We start from the raw sequence: 27,936 nt of genomic DNA, 5'->3' as shown, positions 1-27,936 counted from the left end.
CCTTGATCTTCTGGGAACTTCTCCGATGTTCAGAGGAGTCCTGGGAACCCTCGGAGGAATGTTAGAGTGCCAGCGAGGACAGCTAGATGAGCCCATGGCTGCTAGCAAGCTCCATCATCTTTTAGCAAGCTCCGCCATCTGCTCCTGAGCAAAGGGGGCTCGGAGCTTGCAAATCTTAACTTCAGATCAGGGAGGGTCAAGCACTGTTCAAGCAGGTACTAGACAGAGGCTTCTCTAAGTCCTGGCCCAGAGCACAGGTCTCAGAGGTGGCTGTTTGTACAGCAGTTTGCACAGGAAGGAATCCGGAACTGCTCACACCAGCACTCATGTCCTCAGTTACCTGACAGTGATGTGTCACAGGATCTGGTCCCCATCAGCCACTGGGGCAATTTTTCCTATAACAATTGATGCCTTGACTGGCACATGGAGCTGCAGAAGGAGGATGCCGCTTTGCAGGTCTCAGGCTGCAGAGGCACCTGGGACCTCTTGCTGTGACTGGGGCAATGGGAGACGGCCTTTTGGCCAGCAGGAGGGTTGATGTTGTTGTCATTGAGGATCTGTGTCACTCAGTACATAATCTGTGGGAGCAGGTCAGCAAACTGCACAGCATCGGAGATGACAAGAAAGAGATCATTTAGGTCCTCTCTGAGACTGCAGCTTCAAAAGCCTGAACCTTCAACTGCAGCAGGGGGATAGGCAGAGTCTTTGCATATCAGGTTGGAAAGTGGAAACTCCCATGATGGTGACTTCCGGCCCTGGGGGCAAGGCCTCTGCTCTACATGCAGATCTGCAGCTATGAAATAAATTCAGTGCCGTGACAGCTCCCTGCCTGAGAGTGCTGCCTGGTGAAGCACTGGAGCCAGCTGAACCTGAACCATGTGGCAAGAGGAAGTGGTGAGTGATAGTGTTGGGAGACTTCCTACTTGTGGAGAATGAAGTTCCCCATCTGCCAACCTGATCTGCTGTCTGGAGGAGTTTGCTGCTTGCTAGGGGCTCAGGAGTGGGATGTTGTGGAAAGGTTGTTTCAATCCTCAGGCTATTACTCCAAGCTGCTCTTCCACCTGGACACCAATGATACTGTCAGGAGTGACCTGGGAAATATCAATCGTAACTACATGGCTCTGGACGCAATGGTCAAGGGCATGGGAGGCCAGTCAGTGGTCTCCTTGATACTGCCAGAGAGGAGAAGAGCCTGAAGAGGACTTGATGGCTCATGTGAGTCAACAGTTGGTTGCACAGCTGATGTCACCAGCAGGGATTGGCTTCTGCGACCATGCATCCCTCTTTGAGGATCGAGACTGCTTGGAAGGGGATCAACCTGACCTAATAAAGCAAAAAGCATCTTCGCCAACAGACAGGCCAACCTGGTGCGGAGGGAGGGAGATAACGACCAACAATCATGTGAGGAAGTGAAGGTGCAGGTTGAAAGGACCAGTGAAGGACCAGGACCAGTGAAGGACCGGGACTGAGCAAATAGCCCAGCATGATTTGAACAGGAGGGACAGTAATCAACAAACGAGCAGTAAAGTGGGTTCCCACCAAGCATAAGCACGTAAGTAAGGGAGTGACACACACATTCACTCACTTGGGATTAATTGTAAACCTTAGTTGGCAGAATTCCTGAACCTCTGATCCAAATCACCATCCTCTCAATTCTGCAGAAAGAAGAAGATTTTTCGAGCAACAGAAAGTGTCCCTGCCTGTTGGTGGTAATGGGACCCTCTCCAGTCAGCCCATCAACAGGCTGTTTCCAGCACAAAGAGTTAACAAAGCAAGCTCATATTTGTAGCCAGTTTCTTGGTTTCTTTTACCGTTTACAGGTTTCCTTTGTCTAGCTTATTAGCAGGTGTTCTTTGTCCAGCAAGTGGCAGTTTATTATTGGATTCAGTGTTTCAGCTTGAGACCAGCTTTCAGGGTTGCTGAGTTTGGGCAACATTCAAGACCAGAGTTGCACACTCTAGCTTTGACAATATTCAAGGCCAGGGATGAATCATACTCTCTGAAGTGCCTGTACATTAATGCACACACTGTGGGAAAGAAATGAGAGGAATTAGAGGTCTGTATGCATTTGCGGGACTATGATTTTCTTGGTGTCACATAGCTCACAAGACTGGGGTGCTGCCACGGATAGACAGGCTTTTTCAGGAAGGATGGGCTGGGACAGCAAGAAGGGAGAGTTGCCCTTTATATAAGGGAGCAGCTGAGACACATCACACATCTGCCTTGGCATGGGTGATGAGCCAGCAGAGAGCTTGTGAGTCAGCATGCTGATAGACCAAAATAGGTGATACGGTTTTGAGTGTCTGCTATAGACCATCTGATCAGGAAGGAGTATATGAGGTATTCAGACAACAGGAGGAAGCCTCACTGTCACAGACCTGGTCCTCATGCAGGACTTCACCCACCGTGATAAGTGCTGGAAGGACAACACAGCAGAGCCCAAACAATCTAGGAGGTTTCTGGAATGCATTGATGACAACTTCCTAACACAAGTGATCAAGTTGCTGGTGCAAGATGCTCTACTAGACTTCGTATTTACAATGTAGAACTTGTCTAGGATGTGAAGGTCGGGGATTCAAAGGTCAGGAACATCCTTGGCAGCAGTGCCCATGAGATGGTGGAGATCAGGATTGTGAGAAGAAGGAGCAAACCAAAAAGCAGGATTACAGACCTAGATTTCAGGAGAGCAGATTTTGGCCTGCTCAAGGAACTGCTGATAAGAATCCTATGGGATACAGCCCTGCAGAGAAGCATCCAGCAGAGATGGTTGATTTTCAAATATCACTGCCTCTAAGCTCAAGATTAGTGCATTCTGATGAGCAGGAAACCAAGCAAAGGCAGCAGGAGGTCTGCATGGATGAACAAGGAGCTCCTGAGTAATGTCAAATGCGAAAAAGAAGTACAGAAGAGGCAGTAGCAGGGACAGGTGACCCAGAAGGAATACAGAGACACTGTCTGAGCATGCAGGAATGAGGTAAGGAAAGCCAAAGCCCATGTGGAGTTAAATCAGATGAGGAATGTGAAGGGCAATGAAAACATTTCTAAAGGTATATCAGCAGCAAAAGGAAGAATAGGGAAAATTTAGACCCACTCCTAAATGAGTTAGAGAACCTCGTGACAAAGGACACAGAAAAATTTGAGAGGTACTCAGTGCCTTCCATACCTCAGTAAGACTGGCCTGCAGGAATCCCAGACCCTTTGGACTGGTGGGAAAATCTGGGTGAAGGAAGCCACCCTCAGTGGAGGAGTATCAGGATAGGGAACATTTAAACAACCTGGACAGACACAAGTCCAAGAACCCCAACAGAATACCCACATAGGAGTGGTCTGGTGTCACTGTAAGCCACTCGAGTATCTTTCAAAGGTCATGGTGACAGGGAGAGGTTCTTGAGGACTGTAAGAAAACAAATGTCACTCCTATCTTCAAGAAAGGAAAGAAGGATGATCCAGGGAACTATAGGCTGGTCAGCATCTCCTCAGTCCTTGGTAAGACAGTGGAACAACTAATCCTGGAAATCATTTCTAAACACTTGAAAGACAAGAAAGTGATTGGGAAGTATTCGGCAGGACTACTGATCTCCTCATTATGAAGGGCAAAGGACCAGGGGATGCTAGTGGACCAGTTGAACATGATACAGCAATGTACCATTGTGGCAGAGAAGGTCAACAGCCTCCTGCGTTGCACCAGGAGGAGCATTGCCAGCAGGTCAGCAAAGATCATCCTTCTGGTCAGTACTGGTGAGATACATCTGGAGAGCTCCCCAGTACGAGAAAGACTCTTTTCTGTGGTACCCAATGAAAGGATGACAGGCAATGGGGACAAACTGGAACAGGAAATTGCATTTAAAAAAATAAAAAGCTTTCTTCCTTTAAGGGTGACTGAACACCAGGACAGGTGGTGCAGACAGTTTGTAGAGTCTATGTCCTTGAAGATATTTAAAACACAACTGGACATGGACTTGGACAACCTGCTCTAGCTGACTGTGCTTTGAGCCAGGGTGTTGGACTACGCAATCTCCAGAGGTGCATGCCAACCCCAGCAATTCTGTGAACTACAGATGACAGCCTGGCACCTTGTTCAGACGTGTTTGTAGCTGGTGGCTCCATATAATTGTTCTCTTGTTCACCAGGTCTCCTTGATGCTGAGATAACTACTGTAACACATGGATTATAAGGAGAGATGTATTTCAATTTTACAGATATGGAAACTGAGGCACAGTGACTTGTCTACAGTTATTCCTTTGGCTAGAGTCAGGATCTCAGGATCTGCGTATGAAGTCTTATATACTGACTTCTGCTTCAGTCTGAGATGCGACTATTTCAGATTTGTCTGAGAAAGCTAGTAGCTGCTCGTTGAATTCTCACCTCTTCTCTTCTTTGTAAATCTTTTTTTTTTTTTTAATGGCCTTGAACTATCAACAGAATTTTTCATAGCTAAAGAAAGTAGTTTTCTCTTAGAACTAAACATTTATCAAGTTATAGATCCATTGCACTGGCACAACATTTTAAAATATATTTTATTAATAAATAAATGCAGTCATCTGTAAAGCTGCTGTCTCAGAAACACAATTACTCAGCCTTTTCCTTTCTTCGTTTCCTCAGCAGGTAGCAGGATAGGAATATTGAAGCATTAGTCATTTAAACATGTGATAAAGTGTTTTCATGCGTATGGGAAAAGGAGGGGGATTAAACAGATGCTTAAAACATGTCAGAGTGCCATGCCACTATTGGGAGGAGAGGGGGAATATTAGAGAGACTGCTGCAAGAAGTAGCTAATAATAATAAATTAAGAACTTGGCAGCAGGACAAAGAATTTAAAATTGACGTTTATTGTAATTGATGAAACTATCAGAGTGTCATTTATGAAGGAAAGGAACAGTCCAAGCACACATGAATAAGCACTCTGACTGCAAGGAGAGTGGAGATCTGAATGCTGATCAAAATCTTCCTAACAGACCAGTAGTTTGAGCACAGCAAAGGAGCAATAAAATGTTTTCCTTTTTGGTATGTGCCTGGGTGGCTTGGTGCCAGTCTGGTGGAGGGAGAGCCCCTGCTGTGGAAAGACAGCTGTGGCAAAGGGTCTGACTGCACCCTCTTTTCTCTGCATACACATTTACTGCTGGGAAATTATTTGCCTGTTTCTAACTCCAAACACCTACCGAGTGCAATTACGTAATTAATGAAGCTTTCAGAGAAAGGGTGAGCTGCTAACACCTTTCAAAATCAATGGCAATGTGACCATTTGCTTCAAAGGCAGCAGAAAGGGGCCCAAGAATGTAGTGTCTAGGTGTTTGGCTTCTCTGAGGCTTCACATTTTCCATCAGATTTTCTGGGTTATTGTAGAGAAATATTGTAGAACAATAGTTTGTTCAATTTAAAAACAAAATAGAAATTATTATTTGAAGTTAGAACTCACAGCTCTCCAACTTGCCAGCCTACCTGCAATTTTCACTAAAATATAAATATGGGTATATGTACTGATTTGCTTTGGAGTTAGGCTTCCTTTCTACTCACATCTGCATTGCCCAAAGCAACATCTTTTAAGAACCTGACATTATTGGTTTCTGATTGGGATTCTCTCCTAACAGGCAAACTGATGACCAGAATAAAAAAGATGAAAGTACAGGTAAAAACATCTGAGGAGAGGGCAGATTTGGAAAGTATTCTCAGTTTGAGGAAGGTGAGAGGATGGGCTCTCTGATGAGCTGCTCTTCCTAACCATGCACAGTTACTCTATTACTTTATTGTCACCCTGATTCCTTGAGCCTGCAAGGCTGGGATGCTGGGAAGTAGAAAACAGCTTCCCCTTCCTTTGGCCAGATCTGATCCCAGCAGCTTTTAGATCTGTCAGTCTGATGGGATGCTTTTTTACAGCTTCTTTGGTCTTCCTGGAAGAGTAATTTGTGGATGAGGCAATGGCTTGTGGACCCCATGGCAGCTGTCTGCAAGAAGGTAGCTGCTTTCTTCCAAGTAACAGACCAGGAATCATCTTCAGAAAAAAAAAAAAAAAAAAGATGCATGGGGAACAAGAATAAATAACTATTCACTGGGAGGAGAGTAGGTACTGCTACGCAGAAGGCTATTCTGCTTTAGCGCACCGTGGCGTTTACCTGTAAGTCAGAGTGGGCAAAAGTCCCCTCCTGACTATGTTTTCCCTTTAACTTTCCTCAAATATGTTGCTGGAAGTGTCAATTGAGATCTAAGCTTATGGTTTGAAAACAAGCGCAGGGAAAGGAAGGATGTGTTTTGGGAAAGTGTTTTGGCATGGTTTTGTTTTCACTTTCTTCAGATCTTTATGCCTTTCGCGTTTTGCTTTATCCTAGCTCTCCTTTTCATGTAATTCTCCCACTGTCAGTCCCTTCAATCTTCAGAAAGATGCTTGCTTTTCTACCTAGGACACATCAGAAATCAAAATATACCTCTGCATCTAGTGAACAGCTTTGCTTAAAGATACCACATGAAGATACCACAGAGGAATCATGAAAAACATACTGAAAAGATGTATTAGTCTGTTGTGCCAGAATGTGTCTTGTCAGGATCTGTTGCTTCTTGTCATTTGAGGAATAGATTTTCCTGACAGCTTCTGTGTAAGTGAAAATAGTCGTTAGATTAAAATGCCTTTAGAGTGCGTAACGGATTTAACAGCTTTTATGAGCCACTTGTACAGTGAAATACCATCAGTCAGTGAACCATTCTCAGGGTTGTATGGCAACTTGGAAGTTGTTTTAGCCAAGGGCAGTGTTTCAACTTTCCAGGGCACGCCTTGTATTGGACACTTCGGCAGCACACAGCCTTATGCAAATAAAATGTCTGTGTGTGCCAATCAAATCCATATTTTGTGTGGAATGATTGTGGTACTTCAAAACTAAGTAAGGTGCAATTTTGTGTTTTGGTTACTAAAATTAGGCAGATAATGAATTATGACAAGATTTTGCAGTATTTCTAATGCACTGGATGACTACTCACATCAGCACAGTCCAGGTTAAGAACTGCTACCTAAAAGAATCAAACTCAGAACAGCCCTTTCACAGAAGGACACATCTTGTTTCAAGTTAGAAGGACAAAATTCAACTCCAAATTACCACTAAACTTCTTGGAGTTGCTCTGAGTTTTACAAAACTTTCATTTTGCTATATTACAATATTTAAGTATTCCAATAAGTTTCATGAATTCAGATATTTCTGAGGCTGGAACAGACCATGAAGTAGATTCAGAGTGACGTCCAGTGAAAAGCAAGCTGCAGAAATTTACCCAGGCAACCTTTTCCTGAATACAGTATCTTGTTCATGACTAAAGCACCTCTTTCATAAAAACATCTCACAAGGCATGAAGATGTCATGAGAAGACAACTGTCTCCTGTTTTGTCCTGTCCTCCCAGTGTATATACCTCATTTGGGTGCTTGTGCATGACCTGAGTGCCTGTGCTGCTGTAGCTGGTCCGTGTAGTCACAGGAGTGGTGTTAGGGTTTATTGCACTGCAGAACGCTCTTTACATTACAGTCATCGTCAAATCTTCCCTAAACGCAGGGAAGACAGACTGAAATCCGTTATGAGGCAGATAACTGGGGGAAGATCTGCCCTACAGATACATACCCAGTGCCTGGACTCAGTCCTCAAGGAGCAGTTTAGTGTGGTAACTGCTAAGATAGTGGACCTACTGAAGCCTCATAAATCATGCCCTCCAATGGGAGGCTGGGATAGGACATAGTTAGATTAGGAGGGAAAAGCCTTGGTTGGCTCAGTGCTAGATGTTGATCTATTGTATTTTTGAACAGAACCTCTTTTTCTGGAGGAGCAAACTCTGGCTCAGTGGAAGCACAATTTGGAGAATGGTTCTTTGAGGACATCCTGTCAGGCTGTTTTCTGTTTCCTAACCCTCCTGCGGGCAGTTTCATGAGATGCAAAGAACTCAGCCTGTACTTAGAAGAATCAGCAACACATGTTCCAAGTCTTCCAACCAACCAATCTCTTCCAAAGTACCTGTTTCTAGCAGTGGCTGGTCATATGACGCTTGAAACATAGCAGTTTTTACTAATGTATTAGATGATGAATTTCATGGAGTCAGTAAGAGCTCCCTTTACAAGTCCTGGAGATGATCCCAGGAATTTGTACTGTTTGTTTTGGGCAAGCCCTAGATATGCACAATAACCAGTCCTGGAGCGTAACTCATTTTTACTCAGTAGTCACATGCACCTGTCATCTCAATATCTCTGCCTTTCTTCCCTGTTTCTCTTAGTTGCAGCAGCAAGTCTTTAAACTTGAGAAAACCTACATAGAGCTGCTTTGAAAAAAAGCACCTGTTCTTGTCTTTGGAGGTGCTGTATAGGTGTTATTGGTGCTGGTACATGCCTGAATACTAGAAAGTCCAGAGATCTTCTCTTCATTTGAAAATGCTGATTCTGAATATGCCTTGATTGGCAAGTCAAAAGAAAATAAAACATGCCCTTAGCTTCTTCTAATTTAATATCAGAGTAGTCAAAATATATCTATGCTTTGCTTCTGTTGCTAAAAAAAAATCATTCAGAACAGATGCCATTTTAACACAGCCTTTTCCTCCAAAGAAAATTACTTACTCTCTGCCATAGTTTGTTGATCATTTTAAGGTGTTAAGTGCTGGAAGCAGCAGTTTCCTGGCTGTGTGCCATTTGGATCTGGATAGAGATCACCTGCTGAAAATCCTCATGGGACCTGCTTGAGGGAAGATATATACTCTACATGGGAATTGGAGGTTTTAATAATACTCAGTGATAAGTACATTCTTCATGTACAAAAAAAAAAATCCTAAAAAAACCCTGCTATATTCTCCCTCTTGGCAGATGGAAGTTTAGTTCTCTTCTCTCTTTACTTGCATAAATCTATCTTGACATTTTTCAGGAAGGCTATCAGACCCAACATTACTCCATGTTTCTGGGGTATTAGAGCAAGATTATAGTATAAGCATCAGGTTTTACTACAAGAGGAGTCTTAACTTTCATACACAGAAGGTAGCCAGCAATTTCACAGGAAGTTCAGAAGGCCTTTATTACTATAGCTGTTTGAGGAGCACATTTTGTTTTACTATTGCATAACTGGGTTTTTTTTCCATAATAAAGGCACCAGGCTGCACATACCTGAAGAAAATATGTTAAGTGAATTAGAGGATGTGTTTGTGAGAGACAGAAGACTTGGACATACCAGAATGTCTCAGATACTGTAGTCAAAGCTAAAGGGTTTGAACCTGAAAGCAAGCCCTAAGTTGTTTTAGAGAGTAGTTTCCTACTGTAGCAAACAGCTGAATGATCCACATCCTTAATGTTGGTGTCATCTGAATGTTGCTTAAAGTCCCAATGTTACTGTGTATTTAAAACTATTCTTCTTTTTTCTTAAAAATTCTGCTCTTGGAGTCAGGTGATGATGTGACAATCTCAACTTTAGTTTAAAAACATTATCTAAATTTCCAGCTTTTCATTGTGGAGAAAAAAATGTACAGTGCTAGCCCAAGGAATGTAATTCCTGTTAAAATTTTGAATTAATGGGTCTTTATGCTGCACGTATGGGCATACTGTGGATTATTGTAAATGGCACATTGATTTTAATATAGGAAGATCATATAGGGCTGTGGATGTAGTTTTCCTTGACCTCAATAAAGTCTTTGATACAGTTTCTCATAGTGTTCTGGTTGAGAAACTGGTAACTGCTGGCCTGGATAGGCACACCCTCCTTTGGGTTAAAAACTGGCTGGATGGCCGGGCCCAAAGAGTGGTGGTAAATGGGGCTAAATCCGGCTGGAGGCCGGTCACCAGTGGGGTTCCCCAGGGCTCAGTGCTGGGTCCGGTTCTGTTTAACATCTTTATCAATGACCTGGATGAGGGGATTGAATGTACCCTCAGTAAATTTGCGGACGACACCAAGCTGGGAGGCTGTGTCGATCTGCTCAAGGGTAGGGAGGCCCTTCAGAGGGATTTGAACAGACTGGATCGTTGGGCTGAGGCCAATGGCATGAGCTTTAATAAGGCCAAGTGCAGAGTCCTTCACTTGGGGTGTAAAAACCCCAAGCATCGCTATAGGCTCGGGGAAGAGTGGCTGGAGAGCTGCCTGGCGGAGAAGGACCTGGGGGTGTTGGTTGACTACCGGCTTGATATGAGCCAGCAGTGTGCCCAGGTGGCCAAAAAGGCCAATGGGATACTGGCGTGTATCAAGAATAGTGTAACCAGCAGGAATAGGGAAGTGATCCTGCCCCTGTACTCGGCACTGGTGAGGCCGCACCTGGAATATTGTGTCCAGTTTTGGGCCCCTCGCTTTAAGAGAGATATTGAGCCCCTGGAGTGAGTCCAAAGAAGGGCGACTAAACTGGTCAAGGGGCTGGAAAATAAAACTTACGGGGAGCCGCTGAGGGAATTGGGGCTGTTTAGCCTGGAGGAGGCTGAGGGGAGACCTGATTACAGCCTACAAATACTTGAGAAGGGATGGTGGGGAGGTGGGGAAGGGCTCTTTACATTAGTGATGGGTGATAGGACAAGAGAGAATGTGTATAAGCTTAGTCAGGGGAGATTGAGGTTGGATGTTAGAAAGAATTTCTTCTCTGAAAGGGTTGTCAGCCACTGGAATAGGCTGCCCAGGGAGGTGGTTGAGTCCCCATCCCTGGATGTGTTTAAGAAAAGCGTGGATGAACTACTTAGGGATATGGTTTAATGGGGGATTAGGGACGGTTGGACTGGATGATCTCTAAGGTCTTTTCCAACCTAGAAATCTATGAAATCTATGAAATCAGAGCAGATTCCGTAACTTTTATGCTAACAGTGAACAAAGTAAGAATGAGATCATGGTGTGCCAGGAGTAAGGATCAACCCTGTGTAAAAGACCAAGGAGCAGAGCCCATGCATCAGTTATCTCTTCCTCTTTAACTTTGACCCCCTGACAGGAGCTTTGTGAATTGCCTTCAATAAGGTTTAGAAAAAAAAGTATATTCTTTGTTTTGTTTGTTAGTGTAGGAGAACTAACACAAGATAAAATCTTACTGATACTAACACCTAGATTGACTCTTTGTTACTGATAATTTAAATTACCAGGGTGGTTACTTTTCCCTCAGAATTAGTGGAGAGTGAAATGGGCACTTTGAGGGGAAAATGGTGCTATTTAAAAATTGCCTTGTGGAAATACCTCTCTTCTCCAGGTCAGTAGCTACTGTCAACAGTGCAGCGGTAGGTAAGTGGAGTATTGTCAGTCGTTTCCTCAAATGTGCACGATGTGATGTCAGGGAGCAACTGAATGCTCGTGACCAAATATCCTCCATGAATGTTGAAGTCACTTATTCTTCTTACTGGAGATAATCCCCTTTGAAATTGCTGGCTGCAATTTTTTTTGTTTTACTGGTCGTAAAATCAGCCTCTCCTCTTTTAAACTCCATAAAACAGTGACAAAGATTTCTTTTTAAAATCAGGATGAAGCCCACAATAAGTTATTAAACAAATTGCTACTGCCAGCAAATGGCCTGGAATTCCAGCTCTGCTTTAACAATATGACATGATCTTGTGAAAAATACAGGAGAGAAACTAAACATATTAAAACCATAAAACGCGACAGACTCTTCATGGTTGTTTGGTAGTTTGACGTTTATAATTTACTGTCGCATTAATGCCCCCTGCTGATAAGCCTTCGAAAATCCACTATGGATCAAGCTCAGTATTCAATAGTACTGTGCATCAATACTTTCCTTAAATTAAAAAAAAAAAATAAATCCAGCATATATTTCATCATAACTGGATTCATCTTAAATAAGTCACATTTATTTTAAGTCTGCTCCATAACAAGGCCTGTGCTGTCACAAAAGCAGTAACAGTGAAGTCCTTATAATTGTCACTCTTTCTACTGTAAAAGGCACAAAGTGATGTAGCATCTCTGTGTAGAAACTAAATCTTAAAGGAGAGGAGTCTTTAAAATTTTGTAAAGAAAGCGGATTATTGTAATGAAATACAGCTTGCCAAAATAGAGAAATTTCAAGAGATCGAACAAATGTATTGCTATTCAGGGTCATACTAGGGGGAGCTAAATGATAGGCCTTTTCACAGCATTTACTATCTATTTTCTAGCTAAAGAAAACATATTATTAGTATTGATTTTTATAGACAGTCTCTTGCATATGGCAACACAGGTACTACCTGATTCTGTAAGAGAGCTGGGGATTCATTTCAAGCCACTGGGGAAAAGCTTTTCCTCTGCTGTTAGTGATTAAAAACATGCTACTGTGGTTTTTTCCAGTTTCCACCACCTGTGCTGCTGAATCTTTCCTCTTTGTCCATTTGTCTCCCTGCCTCTCTGAGGTACATAAAATGTTGTGCAAGCATCTGTAGCATTGGCTGACCACCTACAGCCTGTACGGACATCCATCCCTGTGTGTCAATCCCTCTGAAGAGAGTAAGGAGACCTGTGTTGTTCATCAAGGAGGGAGTTCAGCCTTTCACAGGCACAGCTAATGTAAAGAGGATATTCCAAGGCAGCCCAGCTCGTCAGGAGTGCAATGAAACCAGTGACAGCAGGGTCAGGCTGTTACAAGACAAGAGTATTGGGCCCACAAACACCTGGGTGACAGATGGGCAGGGGTGGATCAGAGGCTATGTAGGACAGAGAAAGGAGGGCAAACTGCTGTTGATGGCACTTGTCTTTCCTAGTTGAAAAAGTCAGTGTGAGATTTCAGTGGATCTTGGAAAATTTGTCGACTCTCTGAGTATTTTCGATAGGGCAGTATCATGTGGTGCCTTGATCTGATATGGCACCTTATCTTCTCTCAGGCTTACACAACTTCCAGTGCTGATATCAGAGGAATCATCCTAAAGATCAGAACATGCTCTAGCATCCTGGGCAGCAGTCTGCAAGGGAAGGTAGCCAAGGAGTTAAAGAGTTTTTTCATGGCATGCCATTATTGTTCCCTTGGAAGGGCAAGGGATGTTTTCTGGGCTCTTCTCACTCTTCCTGGAATAGCCCATGTTTCCATCTATTGTTGCAATACCTGTAGGAGTTACCGTTGCCGGGTGCATGTCCAGGAGTACCATGGATATGAAGGTGGTCTTTCTCCCATCTTCTTACAGGTCCCAAAAGTATCAATGGAGGATTCAGAAACAAAAGCCATTACAAGTAAATACATCTCTAGTGGAAACCCAAAACAATGGCAGAGGTCATATGCAGCTTAGATTTTTGTGCCAATATGGAGAATTATTATCTTGGAAAAGACAGATGCCAGGACAAGAGGTATTTTTAATTAACAAGAGTACCAGAAGATTATAGCTTGTAATGTAGCTTTGCAACTGGAGTTGATAAATCTGCCAGCTCTTCATCAGTCTTCTAATAAACACTGCTTCCATCAAACTAGACCCAGTATCCCCGATTATTTCCATTCTTCCTGGGTACCTGAGCAAATGCAGAGATATTTGATGCTTCGGGCTTGGTTCATTTTCATACTCAAACCTTGGCTAGATAAAAACTATTACACTGTTACAATACACAGCACAGCATGTGCGTAGGTGTCCCTCCTCCCTTCAAGCTGAGAGTTTTCAGCCTGTGATCGATCCACGGCTCACAGTTACCTGTCAAAGAAAGTAGGCTTAAATTTATTATGTAAAGAATCACTGGTAAAATATAGGGGTCTACAAACTAAAAAGTTGAAAATCATTGCTTTAAACTGAGAGATGGAGCAGTGTGTAGAGCGGTTTGAGTTACACCTGATAATCAAGGTGCCTCATACAGGTTTTTATTTGATTTCTTACATATGAAAAAGTTGTTACAGCATTTTTAGCCTTTATGTCTCTGTTGCCATTCGGAGAACTGTACTACTATAACTACACAGCGTAGGGCTGGAGAAATCTGGCTGCTTTAGCTGGATGAGCTCTTAGGTAACGTTAAGTTTTGTAGTACAGCACATAGAAATTCTTGAAGGACCGTTACATAAAAAAAGAAGCTGAAACAGTTTTTAACCAGGTGTCAGTTATTTTTAGAGGCCGTGCTGCTCTCACAAAACTTCTTTTCCTGAAACAAGTGCATTAGGAAGACGTAAAGTCCTCTTTTGTCTGAGAGTGTCTTCTTAAGCCTTACAAACTGTACCTAGTCCCAACTTAATTACTAAAATGGTGAAATAATACAATTAGTTCTTGAAATGGGCTTGTAAGAAGCTCTGCAGAGACCTCTCTGATTTCTACACAGCCCCTGCTTCAAAAGCATGTGTGTGCTAACAACTCCTCTCTGCCTCTGAGCTGCCTTCCAGCTTGTGCCACCATGCTGACTGGACTTAAAAACTCCTGTAGCAAAGCTATGTCCTGTAATTGGCAGCTCTCAGAACAGACCCTGACTTTTGTGTGCTGCAGTTGCTTAGGAAAACTGATTTCAGAATCAGATTGCAAAGTGAGTTATATCAGGTGAGGGAGAGAAAACCCTTCTGAAGAGGGACAGCTTAGAAAGATCATTGGCTTTCATGTTTATTCTGACAGCGTAATATATGTGGTTATTCGGCATAATGAAACTATTCGCTTGGAATTGTTTTACCATTAAGTGGAAGTCCAATATAGGTTGTTTTTCTTACTGTCTCCAAGTAACGTATTTGTTCATGACACAGTTCTCTAGCTGCATTGTCTTTTTTTTTTTTTTTTTAATATTTTCACAAAAAATAGATTATTTGCTGAATCCAGTCCCTTGGCAACCTAAAAGATTACTCAGTCAGCCAGATACTTACCATCCATTAAAAACATTAATTGACTGCAGTCAAAGACTGCAAGAGCCTTTACTGGCTGATATGCTCCTCCTCCGTCAACAGACCTGGATATGCTACAGAAGTGTGAAGGTTAAACCTTTTAAGGCATGTCACTTGTGATAAAATGGTAGAGAACAGATGCTTAACAAACTGCTGTAGAGACCAACTCTTTTGTTGATTGCTGCTAATGGGAGATACGTACCTACTACCCTCACATCTCAGCGTGAAAATAGGCCTTTTAGCTGCTAGCACATCTGGATCATATGGACTTCTAATTAATTGTTGTCTCCATCTTCTTTGTTATGTGTAAGGATAGGCTTGTCTGAGGAAGTGTTTAATGTTTTCCTTACCACTTGGCCACTCTATGATGTGAAAATGTAGACACTTCCTGCGAAGTTACAGTCCAGGTTTCAGTGTAGGCAATTTCAGGGGTCCAGAAAACATTCTCAGAGAAATACTGTGAAAAACCTTGTCAAAGTAATTGTTTTAAGTAAAATTATCATATAATAATACAAACCTAGGAGTCTGTAATTTTTTTCTGCCAGTATTTGAAGGAAATTTGGTTATTTAAGAAAACAAAATATAACTAATGAGATGTTTTATTTCTCTGTTTATGTCAGGTACAAACACTAGAGGTAAGAAATCTGTCTCAGGTGAAGGACATGATTTAGTAAGGGTATATCAATTGGCCCCAAATAAATACAGAGAACACTTACCAAAATATTCTTGACCCTTGAACCAACGTAAGTTTCTGAGGCCTCACCCTAATCAGTATACTTTAGTGATTTCTGGATAGAGGATTGATCTGCTTTTGGAAAGGTAAGAGCGGGTCATGAAATTTTACGATCCATGTGATTTCTTCCAATTTGCTGTGTTTCTAACATCCCTCTGCTGCAGCGGCAAGACTAGAGTTCTCATCTCTAAGGAAAAACAGCCTGGCTTCCTTCACAGAGAAAGACCCATTCGTGGGCAAAACAGTCTGGGATGCACAGTTAAATATTTCTGATATTGTCCAGTAGAGAGCAAAGACACACTCTTAACAGTTCCTTCCAGTGGTAACTTTGGAGTCCTAAACGTAGCTAACTTGTCTGTTTTCATGACACATGGATGCTATAACTGTTGGATGCTCCAGAGTGCCTATTCCAAGAGTCACGCTCTCATCACCTAGCTCAGAAAAGCACGCCAAAATTTTACAGGCTTTGCATAACAATTGGTCACTAAAGTTTGTTCAGAAGGGCAGGTGGAAATCGGATTAAAATGGGTGGAACTGTAAGCCACAGCATGTGTGTTGAGAGTTGAAAACACTCGTACAGGTTTGTGGTGCTGTGCTCATGAAATTGTGACAGTTTCAGTTCACAAACTGCAGCCCACGGAAGCCTTCTGGAAACAAGTAGCTGAGCAAGGGTATTGATAGGTATCTCATTGACTATCCGCTGAGGAACACCTCATGCAAAATACTGGTTTGGTTCCTTTCAGAAGGAATAAAAATGTAGTCTTTTATGTTGTCATTTGTGTGCAAGAACAATTTTCCAATTATCAGTCATGCACATTAAAGGCATTGTAAAAATATATTATCAGCAGTGTGTGGGAAGGCTGATAAGCTGAAAGAATTTAACTATTTATGTATAAATACCAGAAATACCTCGTGGTTTTCAAGTTCATTCATATAGATTTGCATTATGATTTATATGAGTGACAAAACACACAGCAAAACGAGATTTTTGCAGTGGCCCTATGCTTGTCTTACAGGACATAGAGATTGTGTGGCGAGTACACGAGAAATTTGTACAGCTTCTTTTCTCCCTCAATTTCTTGCTCCTCTATTAAGAACTCTGGGGAGTCTTCGGTATAGGCTGATCAGAAAGCTCTGCCTCCTGCTGTGTCTACTATCTTTTAACATTAATCTCTGTCTTTTATAGCTTTATGTCCCTTTCCCAAACGGAGCTGGCCTCTTGCTTTCTTGTTTGCAAAACAGAGACCTATTTTCAGTGTGTAACATTAAAAAAAATGTCTTCGAATTGTTGTAAAGGGAACTGGGAAGTGCTTTGCAGTGACAGAAGAGAGGGTATGCAGTCTGGGACTTCAGTCTCACTAGCTGCTATTGTAATAATTTTGTTTTGAATGTGCAGTAGTCTCTACATTATGCTGTCAGGGGATTAAGGTGAAGGGGAGAGTTTCTGGATGTATCCTAGTAGCCCTGGGATTAGTGTGACTGAATTGTACTGCTTACTTTGAAGATTCTTTTTCTTTATACTCAGGACACACTTTTGCACTAATACCTAATTAGCACCTGCACTAAACAATTACCAATTGCCCAAAGGAGATCGCAAGACGTGCTTCATATTTCTTGAACATTCAATAAAGTGATTTTTTGATTGCAGAGAACTCCCACAACTTAAAGAGAAGCAAGGGTGTGCAGTGATAGGAAGGTCTGCAAGGACAGAGTCAGTGTTGGCTTGTAGAGTGGTGCAGAATTTAATGGTGTGGCGAGGGACAGGTGTTAAGTGCTGCAGAATGAACCCATTTAACTAGCTGACTGAGGAAAAAAAACACACACCAATTGTTTTGAGTCCAGCTTGTCAAGCTTGATCTAAAATCAAGCAGGAGTTTTTAAATGGGGCTGAATCAGACACATGATGTGTTTCCTTAACACTGTTATGAATGAGCTTCTGCAGAATCGGGATCTAAGCATGTATCATTGAGCTTTTTCATGTGCAGATTAATGACTAATCCAGAAAAATCTGATCCAGAAGAAAGGCTGTGCCACAGGCTCTACTGTGATCTAAGGGCAGTCATTTTATCTCCTCTGCTTTTGTCCCCTCTCTGTAAAATGGTGATAAGAGCATTTGCTTATCTTACCATGGAGTAGTGATGATAAATATTGAGGATTATGACATGGTTAAATACTGTGGTAATGGAGGCCATTAAGCACCTCAGACACTTCTATTCATTGGCTGCTTTTCTAAACTGAATTATTAAGCATTTTAAATTTTTCCCAAGTAAACTCAGGGAAATGAGTTGTTAAAGATTAATAAATAAACCCTGCAAAATGTCAGTGATAAACTTCATTGTATTTGCTGAATTATGTAACTGTACGTTTTGTATCTTTATCTTAAGTCAACCTCCCTGTTCCTCTTCACTGCTTCCTTCAACGACTGTAAACCTGAAAATAGGGAGAAAAGGCAAAGTTATTATCTGCTACAAAATTACTGTGGTTACACAAATCAGGAATTTGTGCATTTGTCATTTTAAGTCCTAGCTTTAGAAACGGAAAAAGATTAGGTGACTGAAGTCGATTAAGGCATTGTGACCAGTATATAAAAACAAATGTTGGGGAATTTTTATAGTACCCCTTGAGGCTAATTAAATACATGTTTGTGCTTAAATATAAAGGAAAAATGTAATGAACAATGCATTGGGCAGACTTCTACCGCAGTACGTAGTTCTACATGGAATCTACAAAAATGCATCACATAGCAGATTCCTTATATCCGCTTGCACCGGCACCCATCCATGAGTGGCTGCATGGGGCACCTTAGCTCAGCTGTTGGTCCATCCCCCCACCCAGCTCTGCTGCCTGAAGGTGGCCCCTGAGCGCTCTCATTCCAGGATGGCTACAAGACAACGTTGTGGCTGTTTCTTATCTCGTCACCAAGGGAAACTTCACTCCCTTGCAGGAAATCATTCTGTCTCTGGCATCCCTCCTTCCAGCCAGTTCAGCTCCTTCTGCAGCTAGGCCTTCTTGCTCTCCATACAGGATCATTCCCCAGTCACAAATTACCACTGCTGAGCAGTGGTAGAATTTCTCCTTCACAAACAAACAAAAAACCTCACTCATGCCACAATAAATACATATAAAGTAGTCACCAAGGGGAAGGGAAAAGGGAAAGGAAAAACGGAAGGCAGGGGAAAAAGAAAATAAGTTCTCCATCTTTCTATTTGCCTTTTGCTGAGAAGATGCTTAAGGCAGTGAATACTCAACATAGCATCATGGGATGGTTTGGATTGGAACGGACCTTAAAGATCATTTAGTTCCAACCTCCCTGCCACACGCAGGGACACCTTTCACTAGATGACATTGCTCAAACCCTCATCCAACCTGGCCTTGAATGCTTCCAGGGATGCGGCAGCCACAACTTCTCTGGTAAACCTGCTCAAGTGCCTCACCACCACAGGAACATGCCAGAAAGATGTGGCCAGGTCTTCACTTCACTGTATGAGCAGCAAATATTTTGCTCACATTCATGGTAATACCTGGACCGTCCTTTCGGCACCTCACATCATCCCTTGTTATCATGGTACTGTGGTAGGGTCTGTTGAGCTAGAGATCTTATTTCTGATGTCTCCTGTTGCTGTTTGTCTGAGGTGGTGGGCATCACTAACAGGATCTGATGTTTTCATGATTCGAATATCTTTTTGAAGATAATATGACTTTTCTTTATTGAAAGAACAAAACACAGAGACTAGAATGGGACAGAGACTGGGTTTATTAGTGAGGTACCTGTGATGTAGGTCAATATTGACCTAAGTCAGACTAGAGCTGACATGCATGTTTTATATGCAGGAGGGGTTTTCAAGCAGCACTGAGGCATTTGGCACTGGGAAGGTCAAAGTTAGTTGTACAACCACTGGCTAGAGGGCGCATTTGGGATAAATGAAAGTTTCCTCTTGTGTCAAAAACCCACATTTTTTTTAAAGCGTTTGTCCCATATGGCAGCCAAAGAACAATGTAAGTTCAGTATCTGCTTTCTCCCTTTCCCAGTAACAGGTTAAAAAACAGCTGTCTCTATTGTACCATCTCCTGTTCTCTGCCCTGTGTATGCTGACTAGGGCTGACAACCTAAAGCATGTCGGGGTGTGTTTGGGACAGGAAGCGTGGGCCAAATTGCTTCTGACAGCCCTGGGTGTATGAGGTGCTGAAACTGAGCTTAAAAACCTCTACATCCAGGCACACTGTAATCTCTAATGTGTTTATCTGGACATGTCAGATAGCATAGTGATAGTGCCTTCCTCTGATGTCAATTTATAAAACTGAGTTCCTCAACGTTGATCAGGAAATCTGGAGTTAAATTCAGGTCTTCTAAGTCTTTAGCTATAGGACTGTGTTTGTTTATAGGGAATCCCACTGACTGATCCGGGATGGTGTAAAGGTCTCTGGGGAATACACAAGTAACAGCATCTTGCTTTACACTTGTTTAAAAAAGAAAAATCTTTTTTGGGCAGGTATGGGGTCTTGAAAATGTCAGGATAAACAATGAAAGGTAAAAAAAGTAAGTACTTTTTCAGCTACACATTTAAGAAATTGAACACTTTAGCAGTTCCATCTATAGCTATTATTATACGATCCAGACAAAATTACATGAGGGAATACATTTGTACACCCACCTTTAGAGGTAGATATTGCATAGGAAAAAATACACAGGCAAAATCTTTGGAATTTCCAGCCAGTTCCAGCTGTCTCCAGTGGACACGGCAGGACGTAGAAGTGTGAGCGCGAAGGGGTGGCAGAGAGCAAGTGCCTTGTACTGACTGTATGGGGTTAGGTTATCTGCACTCCCTTGTGGGGTGCTACATTTCAAGGTTCTGGATCTTGAAGTTACTGAATCATCAGAAGGAAGCCAAAATTTTCAGAAAACAAATGCTCAATTAACATTTTATGTGGATATGCTCCCTGCTGGAGCATGGCGGGTGGATCAGGTGACCTCCAGAGGTCCCTTCCAAGCTCAACTGCTCTGTGATTCTGTGCTCTTCTATTTTCATCAGTGATTTCTCTGATTTTGTGTTTTTTTCTAATTTTAGTCCAACATCCACTCAAATGTACAATGACTTTAATGGCTGTCTCGTGAGAGCATACGTGCAAGGTTAGGCCGGAAGAATGCATGGATGGCTTGTAAGTTTAACTTTGAGACAGAGCTGCCAAAATTATTTTTTAAAAGTCTGTTCTTATAATAATCTCACATCAACACAGTTTTGATTCAGAGATCTTGGAGGCAAAATATTCAAAACAAGCAACTTTGGAGTTTGTCATTTTGCTTTCATTGTTATTACTAGTTTGTATGGTGTGGCAAGATAACATGGATACCAAGCTGTGTGGTGCTGTGGACTCACTTGAGGGAAGAGATGCCATCCAGAGGGACCTTGATAGGCTTGAGAAATGGGCCAGTGCTAACTGCATGAGCTTCAACAAGTCAAAATGCAAGGTCCTTCACCTGGGTCGGGCCAAGCCTAGGCACAAATACAAACTGGGCACAGAGTGGGTTGAGAGTAGCCCTGAAGAGAAGGATCCCATGCAATCCCATGCACAAGTACAGGCTGGGCGGAGAATGGATTGAGAGCAGCACAGAGGAAAAGGACTTGGGAGTGCTGGTGGATGAGAAGCTCAACAAGAGCCGGCAATGTGCGCTAGCAGACCAGAGAGCCAACCGTATCCTGGGCTGTATCAAAAGGAGCGTGGCCAGCAGGTCGAGGGAGGTGATTCTGCCCCTCTACTCTGCTCTCGTGAGACCCCACCTGGAATACTGTGTTCAGCTCTGGAGTCCCCAACATAAGAAGGACATAGAGCTACTGGAACGAGTCCAGAGGAGGGCCATGAAGATGATCAGAGGGCTGGAGCACCTCTGCTATGAAGACAGGCTGAGAGAGTTGGCGCTGTTCAGCCTGGAGAAGAGAAGGCTCCGGGGTGACCTTATAACAGCTTTCCAGTACCTAAAGGGGCCCTACAGGAAAGCTGGAGAGGGACTTTTTACAAGGGCGTGTAGTGATAGGACAAGGGGCAATGGATTTAAACTGAAAGAGGGCAGATTTAGGTTAGATATAAGGAAGAAATTTTTCCCTCTGAGAGTGGTGAGGCAGTGGAACAGATTGCCCAGAGAAGTTGTGGATGCCCCATCCCTGGAAGTGTTCAAGGCCAGGCTGGATGAGGCTTTGGGATGAGGCTGGATGAGAAGCTCAACAAGAGCCGGCAATGTGCGCTGGCAGACCAGAGAGCCAACCATATCCTGGGCTGTATCAAAAGAAGCATGGTCAGCAGGTCGAGAGAGGTGATTCTCCCCCTTTACTCTGCTCTTGTGAGACCCCACCTCGAATACTGCATCCAGTTCTGGTGTCCCCACCATAAGAGAGACGTAGATCTGTTGAAGCGTTTTCAGAGGAGGGCCACAAAGATGATCCGGGGGCTGGAGCACCTCTGCTAGGAGGACAGGTTGCGGGAGCTGGGATTGTTCAGCCTTGAAAAGAGGAGACTTCGGGGGGACCTAATAGCTGCCTTCCAATACCTGAAGGGAACCTACAGGAAGGCTTGGGAGAGACTTTTTACAAGAGTGTCCACTGATAGGACAAGGGGAAATGGGTTTAAGTTGAAGGAGAACAGATTTAGATTAGATCTTAGGAAGAAATTCTTCAGTACGAGGGTGGTAAGACTTTGGAATAAATTGCCCAGAGAAGTTGTGGATGCCTCCTCCCTGGAGGTGTTCAAGGCTAAGTTGGACAGAGCCTTGAGTAGCTGGATCTAGTTGAGAGGCATCCCTGCCCATGACAGGGAGGTTGGATTAGATGATCTCTAAGGTCCCTTCCAGCCTATGCCATTCTATGATCCTATGATTCTATGTGACAACTCTTGTAATGGTGGCAGGAGGTGATAGTCTCTAGAAGGAGGATTCTGAATTAGATCTTGTAATTGCCTTAATTTCCAAATCAATATTGCCATTTTTTTAAGTTGTGAGGATTGTGATGTGAGATTTCCTTTGTTGTTTGGCAGAGAGGGAACAAGAATGATGAATTAGTATGTTCGTTTAATTTCATGAGGTGAGATTAGTGGCTACCTTTGTGAGATTGTTTTGAGATGTGTTGTTGAAGCAGTGTGGGAAGCTGACAGAGACACTGACAATAGCTCATCTGCAGTAACTGTGGATATATACAAAAAAGTTCATAGCTGAGGTTTTCCGACCAGCCCATTTAGCCAGCAATAAACTACCAAAAAAAGACAAGAAAGGCCCCTTGCAGTTTGTATGCGTAAAGATGAAGATCCAGACTCAAGCCAGGGTCTTTTTCGAAAGCAGTTGTGATGGAGTGGGGAAGCCAGGCAGTGTACAGAAGCCCCAACCGCTTGTTCGGGTAGTTGGGATTTCTGAGTAAACTTCTAAAGCTATACTTGTAAGCCATGGCTCCAAGGAAGGGTGAGTAGCTGGAGGCAGATTTTCCTCTGGATAAGTCTACATTTGCGACACAGAGGGCTCTTCAGGATTAGCGCAGGGTGCAAGCTTGGGCTTGCAGCTGCGGTGGGGAAGCATTTTGGCTTTAGGTTCCTTTATCTTTTGTAATAATCCTTTCCAGCTCCCTACCGCTGTGCACAGGTTTTAGCTTGTCACTACTATTGGCTCCTGCAGCACTGCCCCTCACCCTGCTAGCTTTCATTGATCATTGCTGCCGCTGACACTCACATGCCCTTTGATAAAGTAGCTGTCAAAGCTCTCGTCCCTCTACAAGCCGCGTTACAGACCCGCTCCTCTCCGAGACGTTCATTAGCATCATTTGCCAAAAGGTTTATGTAACAGATGTTGCGAAGCGGACGCGCAGAAACACACACACTCACACACCAGTGTAGCAAGGGCTGTCAGAGTGACGATGAAGGAAGGAAGGTCTGCAGGACTAGAGTAGCTCGAAGGCATAGCTGCATCTATTAAAAAAGCAACTAATGTCTCTGTGTGACCATGCTGTATTTTCAGCTTGTCATCATGGCTGGGACTGTTCTGCTCGCCTACTACTTCGAGTGCACCGATACTTTTCAGGTGCATATCCAAGGTTTCTTCTGTCAGGATGGCAATTTGATGAAACCATACCCTGGAACAGAGGATGAGAGCTTCATTTCACCTCTTGTGCTCTACTGTGTGCTGGCTTCAACTCCGACAGCTATTGTAAGTATAAGAAATTATTTGAATTCTCCACAACTACTCCATAATAAATAACAGTAATAGTCCTTTAATATCTTTGCCTCCTCTTCTCTCTTTTCAGCTGTAATTGATTTACACTTAGTTGGGTGTTTGTTTTGCCTTAGCCTAATACGATCATCATCAGTTATCTCCAGAAGTAATTATTCTGAGGTAATCACAACGCGAGATTGAGAGGTAGAGCTTGTTAAGTCTTTTACAATAGCTTGCCCACTTCACTGGTTAATTGTGAATTGCCTGGGCTCCAGAGAGGCTCTAGTGCAAAGGTGATGTATTACTGGAAATAAGGAAACAGGATAAAGCTGAAGTAAAACCTAGGTCAGATATGCAGTATATCCAGGATTATTTGCTGCTATATTAAAAAGTCTGTTGAAGGGCTTTAAACGGCTTAGATGAGCAGAAAGATGGCAAATACAAAGAAAAGTATGAATGCTATTTCCTTTGTTTTAAAATCTCTTTATTTTTGGAAGCCGTATCCACTTAACTTTTTTTTTTTCACCCGATATTCTTTACTGTCCAACTGATAAGCTGTAATGTAGCTGTTCTGAGCAGATGAAAATATTTAATTGGCTGAGTACATACAATTCCAAACAGATTATTGCAGTCATTAATTAGCAAAACTTTGACTCTTTTCCATTTTCTGTGCAGAAAGTTGCAAATTTCACAACAGTCAGCTTTGCTGCATTTGTAGCTACATTGATAAATTCCTTTCAGTCTGTGTCTTTATGTACTTTGTTGTTTTATTTCTTTCTCTTTATTTATTCCAAGTATTTCTTATACTAACTTTGCTTCACATCGCTTTCAAAAGTTGATTAAAGCTGTGCATGATGTATTTATTTGTGAAAGGTGAATGCTGCACCATAGTCCATTTTAAGTTTTGATCTGCAGTAATTTTAATGCATGAAACATTGTAACACAGAACATGATAAAAAATGGTGAAAGAGATCTACAGAAGAGACTATAGATTTTGGTATAGGACACTTTCTGAAAATGAGTAGGGGTTTTGAATTGGACTACACTGAGTTTATGAAAATCCTCTGCAGTACCAGTGTTATTCTCTGTACTGAATCTCAGTTGAATGTTAAGACTTCCATTTTACTTTGTGCTGCAGTGATAGATGATTTGCAAATGAAAAAATAAATACACTTCTCCAACTTCCCCCACATAAACATAGTGCCATTGTTAGGGAAGTAACTTTCACAGGCAGTGTTTGTAAGGGGAGACTGTCACTGCCATGCCTTGATGCCGTAACAAGGAAGTTAATGGGAGGTTTGTCTCTTGATTCAGCAATGTGACATGGGGTGGGCAAGTGATAGCAGAAATGTTGCTCTTTATTTGGGTCGTCTGTTTAAATCCTTGCTCAGGCAAAGTTTACTGCAAACATTTCAGGTTTTGCTCCACTGGATCAGCATTTTCTTTCTTTTTGGTGCCCAAGAAGTTTTTCCTAGTTACTCTTATTTATGGAAAGCTGAACTGGAGTCTTCTTCAGGAGGTGAACAATGCTGATTTTGTAGTTTCTGTAGCCTATGTTAAACACAAGGAAGACTATAGTGAATGCCAAATAAAGTTTCTGAGCAAAGACCTTCAGCTTAGTGCTGTGTGGAGCTGGTGTGACTATCTCATACAGTGCAAGCTGTGCAGAAACGCTAGCCTGAGTCCAGAAGTACAGTAATCACCCTAGATGATTGGATCCAGTGCTGGATATAAGCTAGTAAGCTCTGCTTCTTGGGTCATGCTGTGCTGTTACACTGCCTATACTGCTTCGTCTAGAGAAGACGTGGTGAGGGACAGCACAGGACTGTTTGAACGATGCTTCGGTGTGATCTCTATGTACAACCTCAAGGAGAAAAGAGATCAAACTTTCCTGGGAAAGCATTTTTATTTCCTTTTTTAATGTAACATGCATTAATACATTATTTAATGCGTTATTTGCATTACTGTATTGTATTATTAGTACATTATTTAATTATATAATGTATTAGTATTGGGCTAATCTCCAACTAGGGCATATGTTAGAGGAATCTTTTTCTGTCCTGGCTGGTGCTCTGCACAATGTTTTTATATGAGCAATTTCACTTTATTTCTCACTCCCATCTTTTTCTGAGAGACTTTTCTCTTCTTGCAGGCTAATTTCAGACTTCTGCTTCAGCTTGTAGCTGAATCTGCAAACTGAGTTTTGGCCACGATCATTAACAGAAAGCTAGTAAATGAGACAAAAAATGAGCCCAGAGTCTCCCTAAACTCTGTCTTTGCATTGCATTGCTCGTCAGATCACTCAGAGTCTGAGTATCCTCAGCTATCATCTGGCACCCGAATGGATGCTGCCTGTCATTCAGACTGTCACAATCTGGGAAGAGATGTTTATTCCATTTGCATCTCCCAGGGATTTCAGTGAAAGGAGCAAGTGTAGCCATTTCTATTTATACTGTGGTGATTTTACTCTCTCTCTCTCAAAAAAAAAAAAAAAAAACCACCCCAAAACCCTCCACAAGAAAAAAAACCCACACAGCTGTGCTTCGTGTGAAGGAGCTTTGCGTGCATTTGCTGTGAGTTAAGTTGTAGCTTCACTCTCTACACTTCGCTCTCAGGAATAATCACTGACATCCTGAAGCTCCACTGTGAAGAAATTACTCAAGTCAAAGGTAATGCCAGTCCCTCCTTACAATTACTTGTTTCTCCTCTGCAAGACACTTGTTACTTCACTTTCTGACAACAAATCGGTTGGTTAGGCTAAGAGGATTTACAGCGGCAAATCTGATCTCTGTGTTGCCTGCATATTGCCACTGTCTTGACACCTCAAGGCATGAGAGGAGTGATTATTGTTAGAAGGGGTGGAACACAGCAGCAAGAGACCACTCATGGTAATAGTTAACAGTGTTTCTGGAGCTATGGAAAATAGTCTAGGAGTCAGACAATCATAGAATCATAGAATGGTTAGGGTTGGAAGGGACCTCAAAGATCATCTAGTTCCAACCCCCCTGCCATGGGCAGGGAAACCCTCCACTACACCAGGTTGCTCAAAGCCTCATCCAACCTGGCCTTGAACACTTCCAGGGGTGGGGCATCCACAACTTCTCTGGGCAACCTGTTCCAGTGCCTCACCACTCTCAGAACAAAAAATGTCTTCCTTAGATCTAATCTATATCTATCTACAAGCTCCCTCCTCTGAGACACAAGCAGTGTTTAAGTGCAGCCTGTGTGCACAGGTCTGGAGAGGACTCAAAGCCCTGATTTCAGCAGAGCTGTGAGGTGTTATAATGCTTGCAAGCCAAAAGGGAGCATCTTTGTAAATTTAATGGAATATCTTTGTGTCTCAGGCATTTGGCTATGACAGTGGCCATGGGGAAAACGAATGCATGTATTTTATTTCTTCCCTGACAACACTTCTCAAAAGTGCTGTTGTGAGTTGGTACCACTGTATGTGCATTTCTCTGCACTTTTAGTGGCAAAATTAATGAGACCAGCTTCTTCTGCAATTTTATTTGTTCTTGAAACACATGATGCCACTGACTCTGTTTAACCATTTTTTTCTGCTACACTGGGTAGTTAATCATCATAAATCAGAATTATGGAAGTCTTTTAATGCTCCTACTGATAACTTCTTAGTCTCTGATAATGGGAGTTTCTTGCAAGGGGAGATGCCTGAATCTCATGACAACACTGTTAAATAAATGAAAATCATGTATGCCTGACTCCATTCTGTGAAATGCATTTTTCTCCCAAATGTTCCACTGGGAATAGGTCAAAGGCTTTCATCTGCCTTATTCTTTTTTAATTTTCTGAGTGTGGTGGTATTAGCATCTTTGCAGCAAAGTAGTGGGATATGGTGAATTTAGTAATAAATTGCACCTACATAAGGAAAAATTTGTTTTTCTTTGTGAAGAAACAACTGGCCATTTATTTTAGATTTAGTGATTTAGCCCCTGAAACACACATCTTCAGACTCAAGCAGTAAATTTTGCTGTCAGCACCGGTAGAAAAGGAAGATTCCTGGAATCCTGTCTGGTTTGGATTGAACTTGTAGTTATGTATAGGTTCTGGTGTCTCAAAGAGTTTCGTGAGATATGTATGGTTTCATGTTCATCTCATGCCAGTTGTATCTAATGCCTTTTTTTTTTGTCTCAGAGACGTTCCCCTTCTTGTGGGCTGATTTCAGTTCTACTGACATTTTTGGTGGTTGGTTATTGAACAACTGCTAAATTTCCAGCGTTCCCGTTGTCATGCAGAGATGAGTATAGGAATGCTTTCACTCTGTCTCACAGTAAAATAGAAGCC

At 42.4% G+C, this 27,936-nt stretch overlaps 1 protein-coding gene across 1 annotated transcript in view; it reads left to right on the top strand.

Annotated features, from left to right (window-relative positions):
• PLPPR1 (phospholipid phosphatase related 1) overlaps window positions 1-27,936 on the top strand; it is a 75,268-nt gene that overhangs the window by 13,692 nt on the left and 33,640 nt on the right. Inside the window, exon 2 of the mRNA XM_086629447.1 lies at window positions 23,440-23,628. Within this exon, the coding sequence (XP_086485573.1) occupies window positions 23,440-23,628 (189 nt within the window). The remainder of the gene's footprint in view (window positions 1-23,439; window positions 23,629-27,936) is intronic.

This window comes from Tauraco erythrolophus, chromosome Z (genome assembly GCF_009769465.1).
Source record: "Tauraco erythrolophus isolate bTauEry1 chromosome Z, bTauEry1.pri, whole genome shotgun sequence".
Lineage (NCBI taxonomy): Eukaryota > Metazoa > Chordata > Aves > Musophagiformes > Musophagidae > Tauraco > Tauraco erythrolophus.
Note: the sequence above shows the minus strand (reverse complement) of the source record. Positions and strands in the feature narration are given on the sequence as shown.